At 52.5% G+C, this 17,230-nt stretch overlaps 2 protein-coding genes and 1 long non-coding RNA gene across 8 annotated transcripts in view; 1 reads left to right on the forward strand and 2 right to left on the reverse strand.

The window, feature by feature from the left end:
* LOC114022341 (zinc finger protein OZF) overlaps positions 1-17,230 on the forward strand; it is a 793,526-nt gene that overhangs the window by 160,077 nt on the left and 616,219 nt on the right. The gene's annotated exons all lie outside the window — the stretch shown is intronic.
* On the reverse strand, positions 1,140-15,689 carry LOC119567594. Its single transcript, XR_005227632.2, has 2 exons — positions 13,612-15,689; positions 1,140-1,272 (listed from the first exon to the last, which is right to left on the reverse strand). It is a non-coding gene; the product is annotated as an uncharacterized LOC119567594 (long non-coding RNA).
* LOC119567582 (zinc finger protein 189-like) lies at positions 3,500-9,054 on the reverse strand. Its single transcript, XM_037914119.2, has 5 exons — positions 8,831-9,054; positions 7,901-7,988; positions 7,255-7,381; positions 6,518-6,631; positions 3,500-6,229 (listed from the first exon to the last, which is right to left on the reverse strand). The coding sequence occupies exons 2-5, from the start codon at positions 7,922-7,924 to the stop codon at positions 4,707-4,709; spliced, it is 1,788 nt and encodes a 595-aa protein (XP_037770047.2). The 5' UTR covers positions 7,925-7,988; positions 8,831-9,054; the 3' UTR covers positions 3,500-4,706.

The raw sequence follows: 17,230 nt of genomic DNA on the forward strand, positions 1-17,230 counted from the left end.
CAAACATGCAGACGGATGCTCGTTTAGGTCTTGCTGGCACTCTCTAATTTTTGACCAATTTGCCGTCTTACTACCCGCCCTACGGATGCTCTCCAGGAGCCCTTCCCGGGCAGCTGAGAGGCTGGCCCGGCCATTGAGGTCGTTAGGATCCCAACCTGGATCGGCTTCGGGCCAAGGGGTGCGATTCTCAGCGTCCCCCGCCCAACGCCGATTGGCGTCTAGAATAGAATACTTCTCGTCAGGGGTAAATAGGGTTTCAAAATAGCTTGGACGTCTGCCCAGTTAGGGTTAAAGGCCGTAAAGACTGAACGGATAGTCTGTAGGACTCTTTCCGGATCGTCGCGCAACCTCGGCATCTGTGACTGCCAGGTGACCCAAAAGGGCGGTGGACCGTGACCATAGTGACACGGTCATTGCTCGTCGCAACGGGTTGTTGTATCGGGCGCTTGAAGCGCAACAGGGGGTAGGGTTAGAGACGGGTATAGAGGGGCAACAGGAGGAGGAGTAGCGGGAAGAGACGGAGGAGGGAAAGCAGCATAGGGCGGAGCGGAACCTGCAAGCAGCATGCAAACCTTAGATCTGGTACCAGAGCCCAAAGTCGAGGGGCGCCCTTATCTTGGGTGGATGCCCAATTATCCCATACATACCAGTAATCCATTTGAGCTGGATGCTTGTCCTCCAGCTGTTGTCTAAGGCAGGTTAATTCATCCTGTGCAAAAGTTCCGTCGGGTGGCCATCCAAAGGGCGTCTGAATAGTCAGCGCTGGCCACTCGACTTTATACAAAATTACAGCTCTCCTTTCACCTAACCCATGGGTGCCAGAAATACTTTTCCAATTCCCAAGAATCTAAGCCAAAGGGGTTCCCCTGCTCACACTCTGCCCAGAGCCAGTTCTAGGGCTACCAAAAGAACACCTAAGGTGCCAGCCTATCGCCTAAACGACAGCCCACACACCCGTTCCTCCGAGTTCTCGAAGGTGAACTCACCCGATGCCGGCTGGAGTTGTCCGAGGGAAGGAGTGCGGCTTCGCTTACGAGGGCGAGCCTAGAGTCCCAAACTGTTACGAATTATTCCAGTTAGGACATGTACAGTTCGTTTCTAGGCTGAGGCAACCAAATAAAGACAGACTGCAGAGTGTCTTAAAGTTTGTAGGTTTATTACGCTCGAGCGTGGCACCGCTCCGTTAAGCAGAGCGGGACCCCGATTACAGGTTACACAAAGATTATATACTGTTGGCAAAACATCCTCCCTGTGTGCCTCGGGGGGCCTAACCTAATAAACAGGCCTTCTCCTTATCTATCACCAATCCCCTGCAGCCACCTTCCCCCTGCAAAAAAGCTGAATTAGCAGCTATTTCAGGCATGTCGACTGGTTCCTGTCTCCTTTGTTTCCCTTCTCTTGAAACTGTCCAGCTGTCCACCCTGCAGGATCTTTCCTTCCTTCCTTGGTACGTGATGTGCTCGCTTCTAGTTAATGGCCGAGAGGAAACCCAAAATGAAGTCACATATGCTAACTAGGTTAATTTCCCCTAACAATTATGAACAGGAGGCTGCCACGCACCTTTCCTACAACTTTCCTATGACGAGATAACTGGTTCTGTGGATGAAGGGAAAGCAGTGGACGTGGTGTTCCTTGGCTTTAGCAAAGCTTTTGACACTGTCTCCCACAGTATTCTTGTCAGCAAGTTCAAGAAGTTTGGGCTGGACGAATGCACTATAAGGTGGGTAGAAAATTGGCTAGATTGTCGGGCTCAACGGGTAGTGATCAATGGCTCCATGTCTAGTTGGCAGCCACTATCAAGCGGAGTGCCCCAAGGGTCGGTCCTCGGGCCGGTTTTGTTCAATATCTTTATTAATGATCTGGAGGATGGTGTGGATTGCACCCTCAGCAAGTTTGCAGACGATACTAAACTGGGAGGAGTGGTAGATATGCTGGAGGGTAGCGATAGGATACAGAGGGACCTAGACAAATTGGAGGATTGGGCCAAAAGAAATCTGATGAGGTTCAGCAAGGACAAGTGCAGAGTCCTGCACTTTGGACGGAAGAATGCAATGCACCGCTACAGACTAGGGACCGAATGGCTAGGCAGCAGTTCTGCAGAAAAGGACCTAGGGGTTACAGTGGACGAGAAGCTGGATATCAGTCAACAGTGTGCCCTTGTAGCCAAGAAGGCCAATGGCATTTTGGGACGTATAACTAGGGGCATTGCCAGCAGATCGAGGGAAGTGATTGTTCCCCTCTATTCGACATTGGTGAGGCCTCTTCTGGAGTACTGTGTCCAGTTTTGGGCCCCACACTACAAGAAGGATGTGGAAATATTGCAGAGAGTCCAGCGGAGGGCAACAAAAATGATTAGGGGACTGGAACGTATGACTTACGAGGAGAGGCTGAGGGATCTGGGATTATTTAGTCTACAGAAGAGAAGAATGAGGGGAGATCTGATAGCTGCTTTCAACTACCTGAACGGTGGTTCCAAAGAGGATGGATCTAGACTATTCTCAATGGTAGCGGATGACAGGACCAGGAGTAATGGTCTCAAGTTGCAGTGGGGGAGGTTTAGGTTGGATATTAGGAAAAACTTTTTCACTAGGAGGGTGGTGAAACACTGGAATGCGTTACCTAGGAAGGTGGTGGAATCTCCTTCCTTAGAAGTTTTTAAGGTCAGGCTTGATAAAGCCCTGGCTGGGACGATTTAATTGGGGATCGGTCCTGCTTTGAGCAGGGAGTTGGACTAGATGACTTCCTGAGGTCCCTTCCAACCCTCATATTCTAGGATTCTAGGATTCTACCACATTCTAAAGGCCACTGTCCTCCGATCCCACTGAGGAGTAACAAAAGAAACTATACCAACTGCTCACAAAACTCCCTGATATATTACGGGAACAAATCTACACAGACACACCCCTAGAGCCCCGACCAGGCGTATTCTATCTGCTACCCAAGATCCATAAACCTGGAAATCCTGGACGCCCCATCATCTCAGGCATCAGCACTCTTACAGCAGGATTATCTGGCGATCTGGACTCTCTCCTCACACCCTATGCTACCAGCACTCCCAGCTATCTTCGAGACACCACCGACTTCCTGAGGAAACTACAACGTATTGGTGATCTTCCTGAAAACACAATCCTGGCCACCACGGATGTAGAAGCTCTTTACACCAATATTCCACATGAGGATGGGCTACAAGCTGTCAGGAACATTATCCCTGATGAGGCCACGGCACACCTGGTGACTGAGCTTTGTGACTTTGTCCTCACCCTCAACCATTTCAGATCTGGGGACAATTTATACTTTCAAGTCAGCGGGACTGCTATGGGTACCCGCATGGCCCCACAGCATGCCAACATCTTTATGGCTGACTTAGAACAAGGCTTCCTCAGCTCTCGTCCCCTAGCGCCCCCTCCTCTATTTGCGCTACATTGATGACATCTTCATCATATAGTCCCATGGGAAGGAGGCCCTTGAAGAATGCCACCTGGATTTCAACAATTTCCACCCCAGCATCGACCTCAGCCTGGACCAGTCCACACAAGAGATCCTGGACACTATAGTGCAAATAAGTGATGGTCACATAAATACCACCCTATACTGGAAACCTACTGACCTCTATACTTACCTACATGCCTCCAGCTTCCATCCAGGACACATCACACGATCCATTGTCTACAGCCATGCCCCAAGATACAACCGCATTTGCTCCAATCCCTCAGGCAGAGACAAACATCTACAAGATCTTTATCAAGCATTCTTAAAACTACAATACTCACCTGGGGAAGTGAGGAAACAGACTGACAAAGCAAGATGGAGACCCAGAAGTCACCTTCTACAGGACAGGCCCAACAAGGGAAATAACCGAACACCACTGGCCATCATGTACAGTCCCCAGCTAAAACCTCTCCAGCACATCATCAACGATCTACAACCTATCCTGGAAAACGATTCCTCGTTCTCACAGACCATGGGAGGCAGGACAGTCCTCGCTTACAGAGAGCTCCCAATCTGAAGCAAATACTCACCAGCACCACACCACAGAAACACTAACCCAGGAACCAATCCCTGCAACAAATCCCATTGCCAAATCTGTCCCCAGATCTACTCTAGCGACACCATCATAGGACCCAACCATATCAGCCACGCCATCAGGGGCACATTCACGTGCACATCTACCAATGTGATGTATGCCATCATGGGCCAGCAATGCCCCTCTGCCACGTACATTGGCCAAACCGGACAGTCTCTATGTCAAAGAATAAATGGACACAAATATGACATCAGGAATGGTAACATACAAAAGCCAGTAGCAGAATATTTCAATCTCCTTGGACATTCAATAACAGATTTAAAGGTAGCCATCCTTCAACCAAAAAACTTCAAAAACTGACTTCAGAGAGAAACTCCAGAGCTACAATTCATTTGCACACTTAACACCATCAATTTGGGCCTGAATAGGGACTGGGAGTGGCTGGCTCACTACAAAAGCAATTTTCCCTTTGTTGGTATTGACCCCTCCTCATCAGTCATTGGGAGTGGACCACGTCCATCCTGTGTGGATTCTCCCATTTTTAATGAGGTATGATCTGTGTCTGAAACTTTTCCCACAGTCTAAGCTCTTGTGGGGGTCTCTCTCTTGTGTAGATTCTTCCATGTTGAACGAGATCTGATCTCCATGTGAAACTTTTCCCACAGTCCAAGCACTTATAGAGTCACTCTCCTGTGTGGATTCTCTGATGCTTCACCAGCGCCGGTCTCCATGTGAAACTTTTCCCACAGTCCAAGCACTTGTGGGGTCTCTCTCCTGTGTGGACTGCCTGATGTTGAACAAGGTGTGACTTTCTTATGAAACTTTTCCCACAATCCAAGCACTTGTGGGGTCTCTCTCCTTTGTGGATTGCCTGATGATGAACAAGGTGTGACCTCAGCATGAAACTTTTCCCACAGTCCAAGCACTTGTGGGGTCTCTCTCCTTTGTGGATTGCCTGATGATTAACAAGGTATGACCTCTGCTTGAAACTTTTCCCACAGTCCAAGCACTTGTGGGGTCTCTCTCCTTTGTGGATTGCCTGATGTTGAACAAGGTGTGACCTCTGCATGAAACTTTTCCCACAGTCAAAGCACTTGTGGGCTCTCTCTCCTGTGTGGATTGCCTGATGTTGAATAAGGTTTGACTTTCTTATGAAACTTTTCCCACAATCCAAGCACTTGTGGGGTCTCTCTCCTGTGTGGACTGCCTGATGATGAACAAGGTATGACTTTCTTTTGAAACTTTTCCCACAATCTAAGCATTTGTGGGGTCTCTCTCCTGTGTGGATTGCCTGATGTAGAACGAGGCATGACCTTTGTATGAATCTTTTCCCACAGTCCAAGCACTTGTGGGGTCTCTCTCCTGTGTGGATTGCCTGATGATGAGCAAGATCTGCCTTGCATATGAAACTTTTCCCACAGTCCAAGCACTTGTGGGGTCTCTCTCCTGTATGGATTTTCTGATGTCTAACAAGCGCCGTCCTCCATGTGAAACTTTTCCCACAGTCCAAGCACTTGTGGGGTCTCTTTCCTGTGTGGATTACCTGATGTTTAACAAGCGCCGACCTCCATGTGAAACTTTTCCCACAGTCCAAGCACTTGTGGGGTCTCTCTCCTGTATGGATTTTCTGATGTCTAACAAGCGCCCTCCTCCATGTGAAACTTTTCCCACAGTCCAAGCACTTCTGGGGTCTCTCTCCTGTGTGGCTTTTCTCATGTGAATTTAGTGCTGACTTTGAACTGAAACATTTCCCGCATTCAACGCATTGAATGGGCTTGTCTACAGTGTGCCTTCTCCCATGGTTATTAAGATCTGTGTGCTTACTGAAGCTTTCCCCACTGTCCAAACACTGAAATGGTTTCTCTCCCGTATGAACTGTCTGATGTGTAACAAGTTGTGATCTCACAATGAATCCTTTCCCACACTCAAGGCAGTGCCAGGGTGTCTCTTCCTTGGGATTTGTCTGCTGCTCTCTGGGATTCTCGTCTCCTCCCCCACCATTAATAGATTCATCCACTTTCTTCCTGGGCTGGTTTATCAGAAGCCTCTCTGACCTGTGCCAATTTCCCCAGGCTTCTCCCTGATTCCAGCAATGGGAAAAATTCCCTTCAGCTCTTCCCAAAAAGGTCCCCTGTGGTTCCACTTCCTCAGGAACTGCCTCGTGATGATTCCCCTCCTTGTTCTCACTCCCTCGCTCAGCACCTGCTGGGAAAGACACAATCCAGAGAGGAGTCATTGTGCTGGGGAGAAAGAGGAATAGCACTGAGGGAAAAGCCAACACAAAGACTGAGCAATTGCATTCTGCCTCCACATCCCACCCTAACACTTACAAGGAAGGAGAGACAGGAAGGGTGGAATGGCGTGAGCAATATCTGCTGACCATAGCCCTGCTCTCGGTGAGATGAAGAAGAACTGAGGGCGTTACTCACATCATATTTTGGGATTCTCAACTTTTTCCTTCATTCCCTAGATGGTTTCTCTGTCAGTCCTCACCTGTGCTGGTGCATCTCACAAGCCTTCTGTCCTTCAAATCCTGGAGATCGGACACCCACAGCTCTTCCCCTCGTTCCAGCCGGGCGATAAGCTCAGGTTTGGGAATGGGAAATCCTGTGCAGAAGGTGAAATGAGTCCGGATCAGGGTGCATGGAGCATTGGTGGAGGATCTGTCACAAAGGACATTCCGTGAGTGGAACCTGCCCCTGTGCTCTGCTGGAGGAACGGGGAATCCAAGAGGATGGGAACAGGGTCACTGAGCCCCCTTGCGCAGAGGACGTTGTCTGGGGAGGTGAGTTGAATTATTACTACACCCTCACTAGGCGTTCCCAGGATCTGTGCGCTCTGGGGGCCTTGCTGACTCACACACAGGTCTGCACTTAAGCCCCTGCCTCTTTCTAAACCTGCAGAGTCCAGAGCTCTCCCCATGCCTGGAGCTAATCCCAAGGAGGGAGATGAACAGGGATTGTATGTGGTGCCAAGAAACAACACGGACAAGACAATGCGGATTTATGCCCCTTTGAAAGCTGGAGGGGTGGGGATGGTTTAGCTTGTCCATTGGTTTTGACTCCCGTGTCCCAGTGGAGAGGGCACCGAAATGCATGTATTTCTCACATGGCAGCTGTACATTATGGAACCCATTCGCCTCTGCTCGAACTGACCAGGGAAGAACCTGACCACATTAACACACGCAGACCCCACAGCTTCTAATAACTATGGGGACGGGAATCCCTTACCCAGCGAGGTCACCGTCTCGTAGTTCTCCTGCATGACATCCCTGTAGAGGGCTCTCTGAGCGGGGTCCAGCAGAGCCCCCTGCTCCTGGGTGAAATAAACAGCCACCTCCTCGAAGGTCACCGGCATCTGAAACACCAAGAGTCCCCCACTCAGCACCTGCTGCCCCAGCCACAATCCCACTACTCATGGGAAAGGAAAAAAAAACGTGAAGCGGTGGGAGGGCCAGAGTAGCAGAATCCCACCCCCACCCTGCTCAGAGCAGCCAGGAGGCTTCAGGGGGCGGAGAAGGTGAGAGCTCCCTGTTCGCCCCAGCACACGGAGCACGCCAGGATCTTCTCATTTCCCACACGCCTGCCAGCCACAGACTGGGACAGGAAGCAGAGCTCTGAGCCGGGGACAGGGACAGGAATCCCGACAGCTTCCCTTCGTATTTCACAGCAGCCCCGGGCAAGTGGGGTCAGGCTCCAGCACTGGGAACCTGGAAAATGTTCCCAGCCCTGCCGAGGTGGTTATATCCTGCCTGAGAACTGGGGGAATGTCCCCTCCCCCTTTCCCTGCCCCAATGGGCCTACTTAGTAAATCAGTAGGTTTATCAAACCCTGACTCCTCCCTCCCCCGCCCAGCAGCGCCCTGAGACTCCCCTACCTGAGCTGGCTCCAACACAGCCATTTCCCTTCTCTGTCCCCTGGAAGACTGGCCGATCTTTAGTGAAACGTGGACCTGATTCCTCAGCCTGTCGGGGCGAGAGGGAGGTTACAGAAGGGGCTTCTGTCCTGTCACACCCCGATTCCCCCCAGACTCTTCAGACCCTCCCAGTAACAGCATCTCTGAGCCAAATGCTAAAAAAAGGGAAGAATCAAAAGGGCCACTTTGGGAGATTTCCACCCATTGCAGTGTAAACCCCTCTCCCTTAGCAATAGCTAGAGGCCTCTGGTGGCATCACCTGAAGATTGAGCTGCCCTGGACTCCCCCGGCAGCCCCCAGGGACAGGCAGGAAGAGGCTGATCCCATTGGCCCATCCGCGCACCCCCCTGTCTGAGCCAGCAGTGACTCCGGTCTGACTCTGGTGTGGCTGAGATCTGAACCCTACAGGGAAATCAGACCAGGGCCCTGGGCAGCCCCCAACACCCAGGGCACACAGACCCCACCACCACAGGGGTGTCTGACAATAACACACTCAGAGCCGGGTGTGTGTGTCGTGGGGCGGGGGGTTGAGGGGGGGTTGGGTTTTTTTCCGTGTAGCTTCTGCACTCTGAGGGGTTAGTCCCCTGATCGCTCCCAAAGCTGAGAAGAGCTTCTCTCCGCCCGCCTCCCCACATCCCCCCTTTCCCTCGCTGTGCCCCCCACTCACGTCTTCCCCCATTCCCGACCTCGCTCCCCTCAGCCCCACAGTCCCGCGATCCCCCTCCATTGCCCCATCTTCCCTCCAGTGCACCCCTGCCCCCATCCCAGCCTGCCCCCGGCATCCCCTGCACCCGCCTCCGGCCCCTCTTTATCCTCCTCCCCCTGCAGCCCAGATGTGACGGGGGGGGGGGGGGGCCCGCTGCAAGGGGGGGATGGGAGGGTCTCTCTTACCTTCCCTCCGAGCGGGGCCCCCCCGGGGCAGGGGCCGGGCCGGGAAGGGGCCCTGGCCGGGCTGGGGGCTCTGCGCTGGGAGAGGCTCCCGGGGAGCAGCGGGCAGGGCCCGGCTGGAGCTTCCCCTCTCCCGGCTGCAGCCCGGGCTCCGGGCTCCCAGCACCAGCCGCCGGGGCTCGGGGATCTCGCCGGGAGCCTGGGAGCCGGAGTCCCCGCAGCGGCTGCGAGTCACTTCCTGGGCCGGGCCTGAGCCCCGCGATCGCTCCCCCCAGAGCCGCCCCCCAGCCGCTCCTGGGTCCTAGCGATCAACCCGACTAAGGATCAGCATCCCTGTGCCCGGCTCCTGTTACACTCACAGGCTCCAAGGTCACAAGGGACCATCATGAGCATCTTGCCCAGGGGTTCTCACGACCAAATTTGGTGGCCTCAGAGTGTGGCCAGCAGCTCTCACTGGTGCCCGCTCTGACACTTGCCCCTATAATCCCAATTAACTTTACTAGAAACCAATCAATATGCACAGAGGTAAGACGGGGGAACACTCCTAGCGTGGGGAACTTTTCTGGCTTCTACGGAGCACCAGAGGAACTGGCTAGCAAAAGGAGCTGAGTCCTTTACCCAGAGGCCTGCATAACCTCCAGGACCCCTGCCCGCTTCCACTCTGGACCCGTAACCCCAAGGCTGGGCCCAGGGCTCCTGAGGCGCTCGACCCCCAATCTTGTGATCACTCAGGACAGCTGTCCCCATTGCGGGGTGTTCTCTCCACTCTGGATGCTTCCTTCATCATTGCACAGAGTTAAGAACAAATACAATTTATTAAACAGCAAGTAATATAAAAATAAAGAGAAAAGTGGACAAGATGAAAGGAAAACATGACATCCTGCTCTGTGCGGGGGAACCCCAAACAACCCTCTCTGGAATGCCAGGGCACTTCACAGTCTGTCCCTCCCACCTCCCAGGCCTCCTGCCCAGGCCCGGCCTGTGCTGCAGGCATGCCCAGGGTTGGACACTAACTCTGGTGTTGGCCTCAGGCTCTAGGTAGAAGGACCCTTCTTCCTAGCGTCAGCTGCTTCCTGTCAGGGTTATGATCCCCCACCCAGTCTGGCCTGCAAGGCCTCTTGGCTGAGGGCCTCTCCTTGCCCTGGGCCCTTTGCCCAGGGTCCCCTTCGCTCCCGGCTCCCGGCTGCTCCAGTTTCCCTCTGCCTCCAGCCCAGCCCAGCCCTCCTCTCTCCTTAGCCCCTCCTGTTCTGCTCTAGCCCAGCCAGCTCCAGCTGACAGGAAGGAGAGGACCCCAGTTGCTGACTCCGTCATTGGCCTGCCTGCCCTGTCAATCAGGCTGACCTACAGCATTGCCCCCCCCCCGCCCCCGTCAGTCTCAGGGTCTTCATTTCTCATTGGCCCTTCCCCTTTCTTTTGGTGTTAGGAGAAGGCCTATCTCATGGCCAACCCATTAAGTTTCAGTAAGGGGCCAACAATCCCCTTACTCCTATAAACATGAAAATCATAGTTTCTTTACTGGCAGTTAGTAAATCCGCTGCTGTGAAAAAGGGTATTTCTATGTTTGCTAAAAATTTTCTCAACCTCTCAGCTAGCGACTCGGGTTGCCAATTTGGTAATATTTTTAAAATGGACACTCAAGTCGGAGTGCTGCAACCTCCCCTGCCCCGCCTCTTCCCCCCAAGGTCCCATCCCTGCCCCATCTCTTCCCTCCAAGGCCCTGCTCTGACTCCACCTCTTCCTCCAAGGTCTACCCGCCCTCCACTTCTCTTTCCCCCTTCCCTGCCTAGGTCAGGAAGGGCTTGTCTGTGGAGCCGGGGCTGGGAGCTGCAGCTGCCCAGTGCAGGTAGGAGGCAGCCCCGGCTGAGTCGGGTCTGGTGCGAGTGATGACCCAGTGCCTCCCCACCCGCAGTAACTCGACTTTGGCTGTCCGGTCAGTAGATGTGATCGGACACTGTCAGGTCCTCTTTTCCACTGGACTTCATGGTTGAAAACCGGGCACGTGGCCACCCTAACAGAACCCACTGTGCTGGGAACGCGTCAGGGACAAGTTCTGCTTTCCGATGGTGGAGGAAGGAACCAGGGGGCACGTGGGTTAGACTCAGTTCTGCCCAGCAGGGAAGAATTCACTGGTGGAGATGAAATTACTGTAAAGTGGGTGCACAACTAAAGACTGCTCTCAGAGTAGTTATCTATGGTCTGGTGTCAAACTGGGAGGGGAATGGTGCGGGGAGGGGCGGGGGAGGGAGAAGCTCCAGGTGGCCTCCCTCACTCTTTATGGGGAAGAGGCAGTGGAGGGGGGCGGCCCAGCAGGGAATGGGGCCTAGATGGGGAGCAATTCACACAGAGCTTGTAGGGCAGCCACGTTCCTGGGAGAGAGCTGCTGCTGGAGTTGACAGAGCGGGCTCTCAGCTCCCCACATTGCCCCTCCTAGGTCGGTGGAAGTGCTCCTGGTGAGGACGCGCCCCACCGACCCAAGGAGGACAGTGTGGACATCATCTACTGCACTCATTATTGGAGTGGTTATAGGTCAACCTAATACAGGTCAACTTAAGTTTGGACTGTTGACGTACCCTTACAAGCAAAAGGATTTCTCTCACCCAAAAGCTTTCAGCAGTCTAAGCTCATTGGAAAGCCTTCCAGCTAGGACCACTCCCCCAGCTCAGTGATGCTCCTGTTGTCTTTCAAGGGATCTTGCTGCCCTGAGTAGACATGGGGCCAGAACCCCTTTCCCCGCTTCTTGTACTCGGATCCTTTATACTTGAAAAGTCTTTGCTGGGTCCTGGGGTCAGGGAACTCCGTGGCATAAGTGACCTACACACTGTACTACAGATGAATTGTAAGTTTCTTTGTTTACTCCTTTCTTCCTGTTGATGCAAATCTCAGAGAATCCTTTAAGACTCAAAATCAGGGGAAGAAATTTACCCATTTTCTTCTCAAGTGGCTAAACCGGCTTCGCTTCTCACCTCATTATTCGGCTGTATTAGTTACAAAAGTTTTAGCATCATCATAAAAGAAAGAGAACAAAAGAGAAAACAACCTTCCCATCTAAAAATGATCTGGACCAAACCTAGAAAAAGCCGGGAAGCAATTTTACCAATAGATGGAAACAGGACTATTAGATCTGAAGGTCCAACTGTGCTTTGAAGTTCATTGAGATTTCCCTGCCAACTCCAGGTCTGTGACACTTCCTTCTCCAGCCCTCCGAAGTCTGACTAAGATCATAGACATCAAAGCTGTGACTCCTAAGCATGGAGAGCCGGGGACAGGGTGGTACGTGACACCGTGGGAGATGGAGGGATACAACGGAGGCAGGTTAAACTTTCCATGGCTGGGACAGAGGCTGCTGTGTGGAGAGAGGAGCGTGACAGTGAGAGGGGAGGAGGGAATCTCTCGCACTCGCCCCATTGCCCTGAAATAGCACAGAAGCGAAAACACCACATTTTACTGTCCCTTCTCCCACCTTTTTAGCATCTAGTTAATTCTGGCCCATAAGGGATAAAATGTACAAACACTAAATGCTTTTCAGCACGGCCTGGAGCAATGCGAGACTATCTGGGAATAAGACAACCTGGCCCCGAAGGGGGAACTCAGGGACTAGCAATCACTCTGCTAACGGAAGGTCGGGCGTCAGAAACTGTGTTCCCGGCAGGCTACGCAGCTGCACTGCAGGCTATGGAGGGCCGTGGAGGCAGGCAGGGAGAGGAGCCCCTCCCCAGGCTTGGCCCAGGTCCACTGGAGCTGCTGGGGAGAGGAACCCCTCCCTCAGCCCGGCCCAGGACCACAGGAGCCACCGTGGCTGGGGAGAGTTGCCTCTGACCTGGCCCCAAACTGCTCTGGTGAGAGAGGGCTGGGGGAGTCCTCTCTCCACTGCAGTCTGAACCTCAAACCCCTCATCCCCAGTCCCAGCCCCCACATGCCTAGCCAGAGCACTCACCCCTCCGCACCCCATCCCTCTGTCCCAGCCCTGAACCCCCTCTCACACGTCAACCTCCACATCCCCAGCCCCACCCCAGAGCCCTCACCTGAATCCAGAGCCCTCACCCCCCGCACCTCATCCCTGTCCCAGTCCTGAGCCAGTTCCCACACTCCGAATCCCTCGGCCCCACCCCCACCCCATGAATTTTGTTCTGTGCGCCAATATGGAGATGATGTGTCACATACTGGTGCGTAGAACCAAATTCATTCCGCACTTGGACGTAAAAACTGAGGGAACACTGGTCAGAACACATCAGATGCTGAGCGGGGTCCAGCAGAGCCCCCTGCCCCTGGGTGAAATACACAGCCACCTCCTCGAAGGTCACCGGCATCTGAAACAAGAGTCCCCCACTCAGCACCTGCTGCCCCTGCCACAATCCCACTAATCATGGCAAAGAAAGAAAAGAGTTAAGGGCCAGAGTAGCAGAATCCCACAGGCACCTGCTCAGAGCAGCCAGGAGGCTCCAGGGGCTGGGAGAGGGTGAGAGCTCTTTGTCCCCCCAGCACACGGAGAAGGGGAGGGTCTTCTCATTTCCCACACGCCTGCCAGCCACAGGCTGAGATGGGAAGCAGAGCTCTGAGCCGGGGACGGGGACAGGAATCCCGACAGCTTCCCTTCATATTTCACAGCAACTGTTACGAATTATTCCAGTTAGGACACGTACAGCTCGTTCCTAAGCTGAGGCAACCAAATAAAGACAGACTGCAGAGCGGGACCCCGATTACAGGTTACACAAAGATTATATACTGTTGGCAAAACATCCTGCCTGTGTGCCTGGGGCGGGGCGTGGGGAGAGCGGGCACCTAACCCAATAAACAGGCCTTCTCCTTATCTATCACCAATCCCCTGCAGCCACCTTCCCCCTGCAGAAAAGCTGAATTAGCAGCTATTTCAGGCACCTCGGCTGGTTCCTGTCTCCTTTGTTTCCCTTCTCTTGAAACTGTCCGGCTGTCCACTCTGAAGGATCCTCCTCCCTTGGTACGTGATGTGCTCGCTTCTAGTTAATGGCCGAGAGGAAACCCAAAATGGAGTCACATATGCTAACTCGGTTGATTTCCCCTGACAGTCCTTCCTTTTCTTATGTACGTCAGTAAACTATATCGAGGCAAAATAACCTCGATGCAAGATTAAAATTTGCCGGCAGCACATACTACAGCATTGTAGGCATACAAAAAGTAATACAAAAAGAGAAACAGCCATAAGAATGAGGTACAAAATACGCCTTCCCCAAGCCCCCAAGTCTGGCAGCCAGGAGGTGAGCCAGCTCCAGGCCTCATGGAATCCGGTACTGGTGTCATCAAGGGTGACACGGTGAAGTGAGGTGGCCTGCTGCATAAGGGTGTGGATATCGACTTCTAATCTGCGGTGTTGATTCACAAAGACACAACAGCTTGAGTTAACAAGAGTACAAACGCCCCCTGGTTTGCAAGAAGATAGTCTAAGGCTAAGGGGTTCTGCAGTGTGGTCTGAGATAACTGAGTCACCTCCATTTGAAGGGTAGACAAGGCGTCTGCAGTGGCATTTGCCATTAATTCTAAGGCTGCAGAAATATTAACTGTAGCCTTTTCCAATTCACTCACCCCCACCCAGGGCAAAAACCAACGAACAAAGGAGTGAAAGCCTGTAGGCCGTTCAGAGAGAGGATTTAATGGGACATTTCCTCGGTTCCTCCATACCAGGTTCCGAATTTCCCCCTGGGCCAGGGTCTGGTGTACTGTAACAGCGGGTATTAAGGTGCATGTACCACACCAACCTGCCGGGGGGACCTTATAAGCCGTGTGCTTGCACAACCAGAACCAGCCTGATCCCTCAGGGACCGGCCACGGCGCCCTGGAATACTTGGGGGGACTTGCCGCACCAGAGCTAATGCGGGTGGTATCACTGGACCCTACAAAGCTACCCACAAAAACTGTATTTTCGAAATTCTTACCTCGTGACACACATAAAGCTTAACTACCCTGGGCCACCATATCAATAGACCAAGTTTGGATTGTAACGTTCCAGTTAAATGGAGTGTCTGTCCATAATCCGGCCAGGAGGGTTCGGTTGAGAGGGATAGGCTCCCTTACCAACGGGATTCCCTGACCTATGTACGTGGGGGTATGAATACAGACCCAACACCGCATTCGGTTAACCCCCTGTGGTACAGCATGGGTTAAATCCAGGAAGCTGTTGCCTTCCCATCCGTGTACCGAACTCGAGAAGAGAGAGGGGATTCCACAGGCCACCCATACCAGTATTTGCATCCTCCCGTGTACCATGCACAAAACAGGACAACAAATATAAGTCCAAGTAACAAGAAAACAAGCAGTCCTGATGGAGTCTGGAGACCCCAATAGTTGAATCCAGCAGAATCCGCTCGTATTGGTGGGCCCACTGCGGAGACAGCGCTTGCGTTGTATGCTGTTTTAAGAGAACCTCAACTTCGTGGGGGACCCAGACAGTCAAAGGGTGGCCCAGAACAATAGGGCGTGACCGTTCCACCATAAGGGCTGCAGCGGCAATGGACCGCACACAGGAGACCAATCCCCGAATGACCGGGTCCTATTGTACGGAATAGGAAACTATGGGGCGTGGGCAATCCCCTAGGTACTGCAATAGGACACCACTGGCCGACTGGGGAATCAGTGTCAGGACAGTACTCGGATCAGGGACCACTTGGTGGGGAGTTATAACATAACTATTTATCGCATGCAGATCTTGAACGAACCGATAACCTGGGCGCCCATCTGGGCCCGGTTTTGGCTTTTTCACAGGAAGGATAGGAGCATTAGAATCATAGAAGCATAGAATCATAGAATATCAGGGTTGGAAGGGACCTCAGGAGGTCATCTAGTCCAACCCCCTGCTCAAACAGGACCAATCCCCAATTAAATCATTCCAGCCAGGGCTTTGTCAAGCCTTACCTTAAAAACTTCTAAGGAAGGAGATTCTACCACCTCCCTAGGTAACGCATTCCAGTGTTTCACCACCCTCCTAGTGAAAAAGTTTTTCCTAATATCCAACCTAAACCTCCCCCACTGCAACTTGAGACCATTACTCCTTGTCCTGTCATCTTCTACCACTGAGAATAGTCTAGAACCATCCTCTTTGGAACCACCTTTCAGGTAGTTGAAAGCAGCTATCAAATCTCCCCTCATTCTTCTCTTCTGCAGACTAAATCCCAGTTCCCTCAGCCTCTCCTTCTTGTAGTGTGGGGCCCAAAACTGGGCGCAGTACTCCAGATGAGGCCTCACCAATGTCGAATAGAGGGGAACGATCACGTCCCTCGATCTGCTGGCTATGCCCCGACTTATACATCCCAAAATGCCATTGGCCTTCTTGGCAACAAGGGCACACTGCTGACTCATATCCAGCTTCTCGTCCATTGTCACCCCTAGGTCCTTTTCCGCAGAACTGCTGCCTAGCCATTCGGTCCCTAGTCTGTAGCGGTGCATTGCATTCTTCCGTCCTAAGTGCAGGACTCTGCACTTGTCCTTGTTGAACCTCATGAGATTTCTTTTGGCCCAATCCTCCAATTTGTCTAGGTCCCTCTGTATCCTACCCCTACCTGCCACCGTATCTACCACTCCTCCTAGTTTAGTATCATCTGCAAATTTGGTGAGAGTGCAATCCACACCATCCTCCAGATCATTTATGAAGATATTGAACAAAACCGGCCCCAGGACCGACCCTTGGGGCACTCCACTTGATACCGGCTGCCAACTAGACATGGAGCCATTGATCACTACCCGTTGAGCCCGACAATCTAGCCAACTTTCTACCCACCTTATAGTGCATTCATGTAGCCCATACTTCTTTAACTTGCTGACAAGAATACTGTGGGAGACCGTGTCAAAAGCTTTGCTAAAGTCAAGAAACAATACATCCACTGCTTTCCCTTCATCCACAGAACCAGTAATCTCATCATAGAAGGCGATTAGATTAGTCAGGCAGGACCTTCCCTTGGTGAATCCATGCTGACTGTTCCTGATCACTTTCCTCTCGTCTAAGTGCTTCAGGATTGATTCCTTGAGGACCTGCTCCATGATTTTTCTGGGGACTGAGGTGAGGCTGACTGGCCTGTAGTTCCCAGGATCCTCCTTCTTCCCTTTTTTAAGTATTGGCACTACATTAGCCTTTTTCCAGTCGTCTGGGACTTCCCCCGTTTGCTATCAGTTTTCAAAAATAATGGCCAATGCCTCTGCAATCACAGCCACCAACTCCTTTAGCACTCTCGGATGCAACGCATCCGGTCCCATGGACTTGTGCACGTCCAGCTTTTCTAAATAGTCCCTAACCACTTCTTTCTCCACTGAGGGCTGGTCACCTCCTCCCCATGCTGTGTTGGCCAGGGCAAGGAGAACTGCATGGAACCAAGACCTCCTGGGTTAAGTAGCTAGAGATAAGAAGGGAAATACCTTCCTCCGCCTCCTTCGGCAAGGGAT

This window comes from Chelonia mydas, chromosome 14 (assembly GCF_015237465.2).
Source record: "Chelonia mydas isolate rCheMyd1 chromosome 14, rCheMyd1.pri.v2, whole genome shotgun sequence".
In the NCBI taxonomy this organism is placed as follows: Eukaryota; Metazoa; Chordata; order Testudines; family Cheloniidae; genus Chelonia; species Chelonia mydas.

What these genes read in the sequence shown, in the direction of transcription:
- LOC119567582 (XM_037914119.2), bottom strand. Translation starts at nt 7,924, where the DNA reads ATGGCTGTGTTGGAGCCAGCTCAG. An exon ending in CGAGACGGTGACCTCGCTGG is followed by an intron (nt 6,632 to 7,254) that starts GTAAGGGATTCC and finishes CCTTCTGCACAG; the next exon opens with GATTTCCCATTCCCAAACCT. An exon ending in TGTGAGATGCACCAGCACAG is followed by an intron (nt 6,230 to 6,517) that starts GTGAGGACTGAC and finishes TGTCTTTCCCAG; the next exon opens with CAGGTGCTGAGCGAGGGAGT.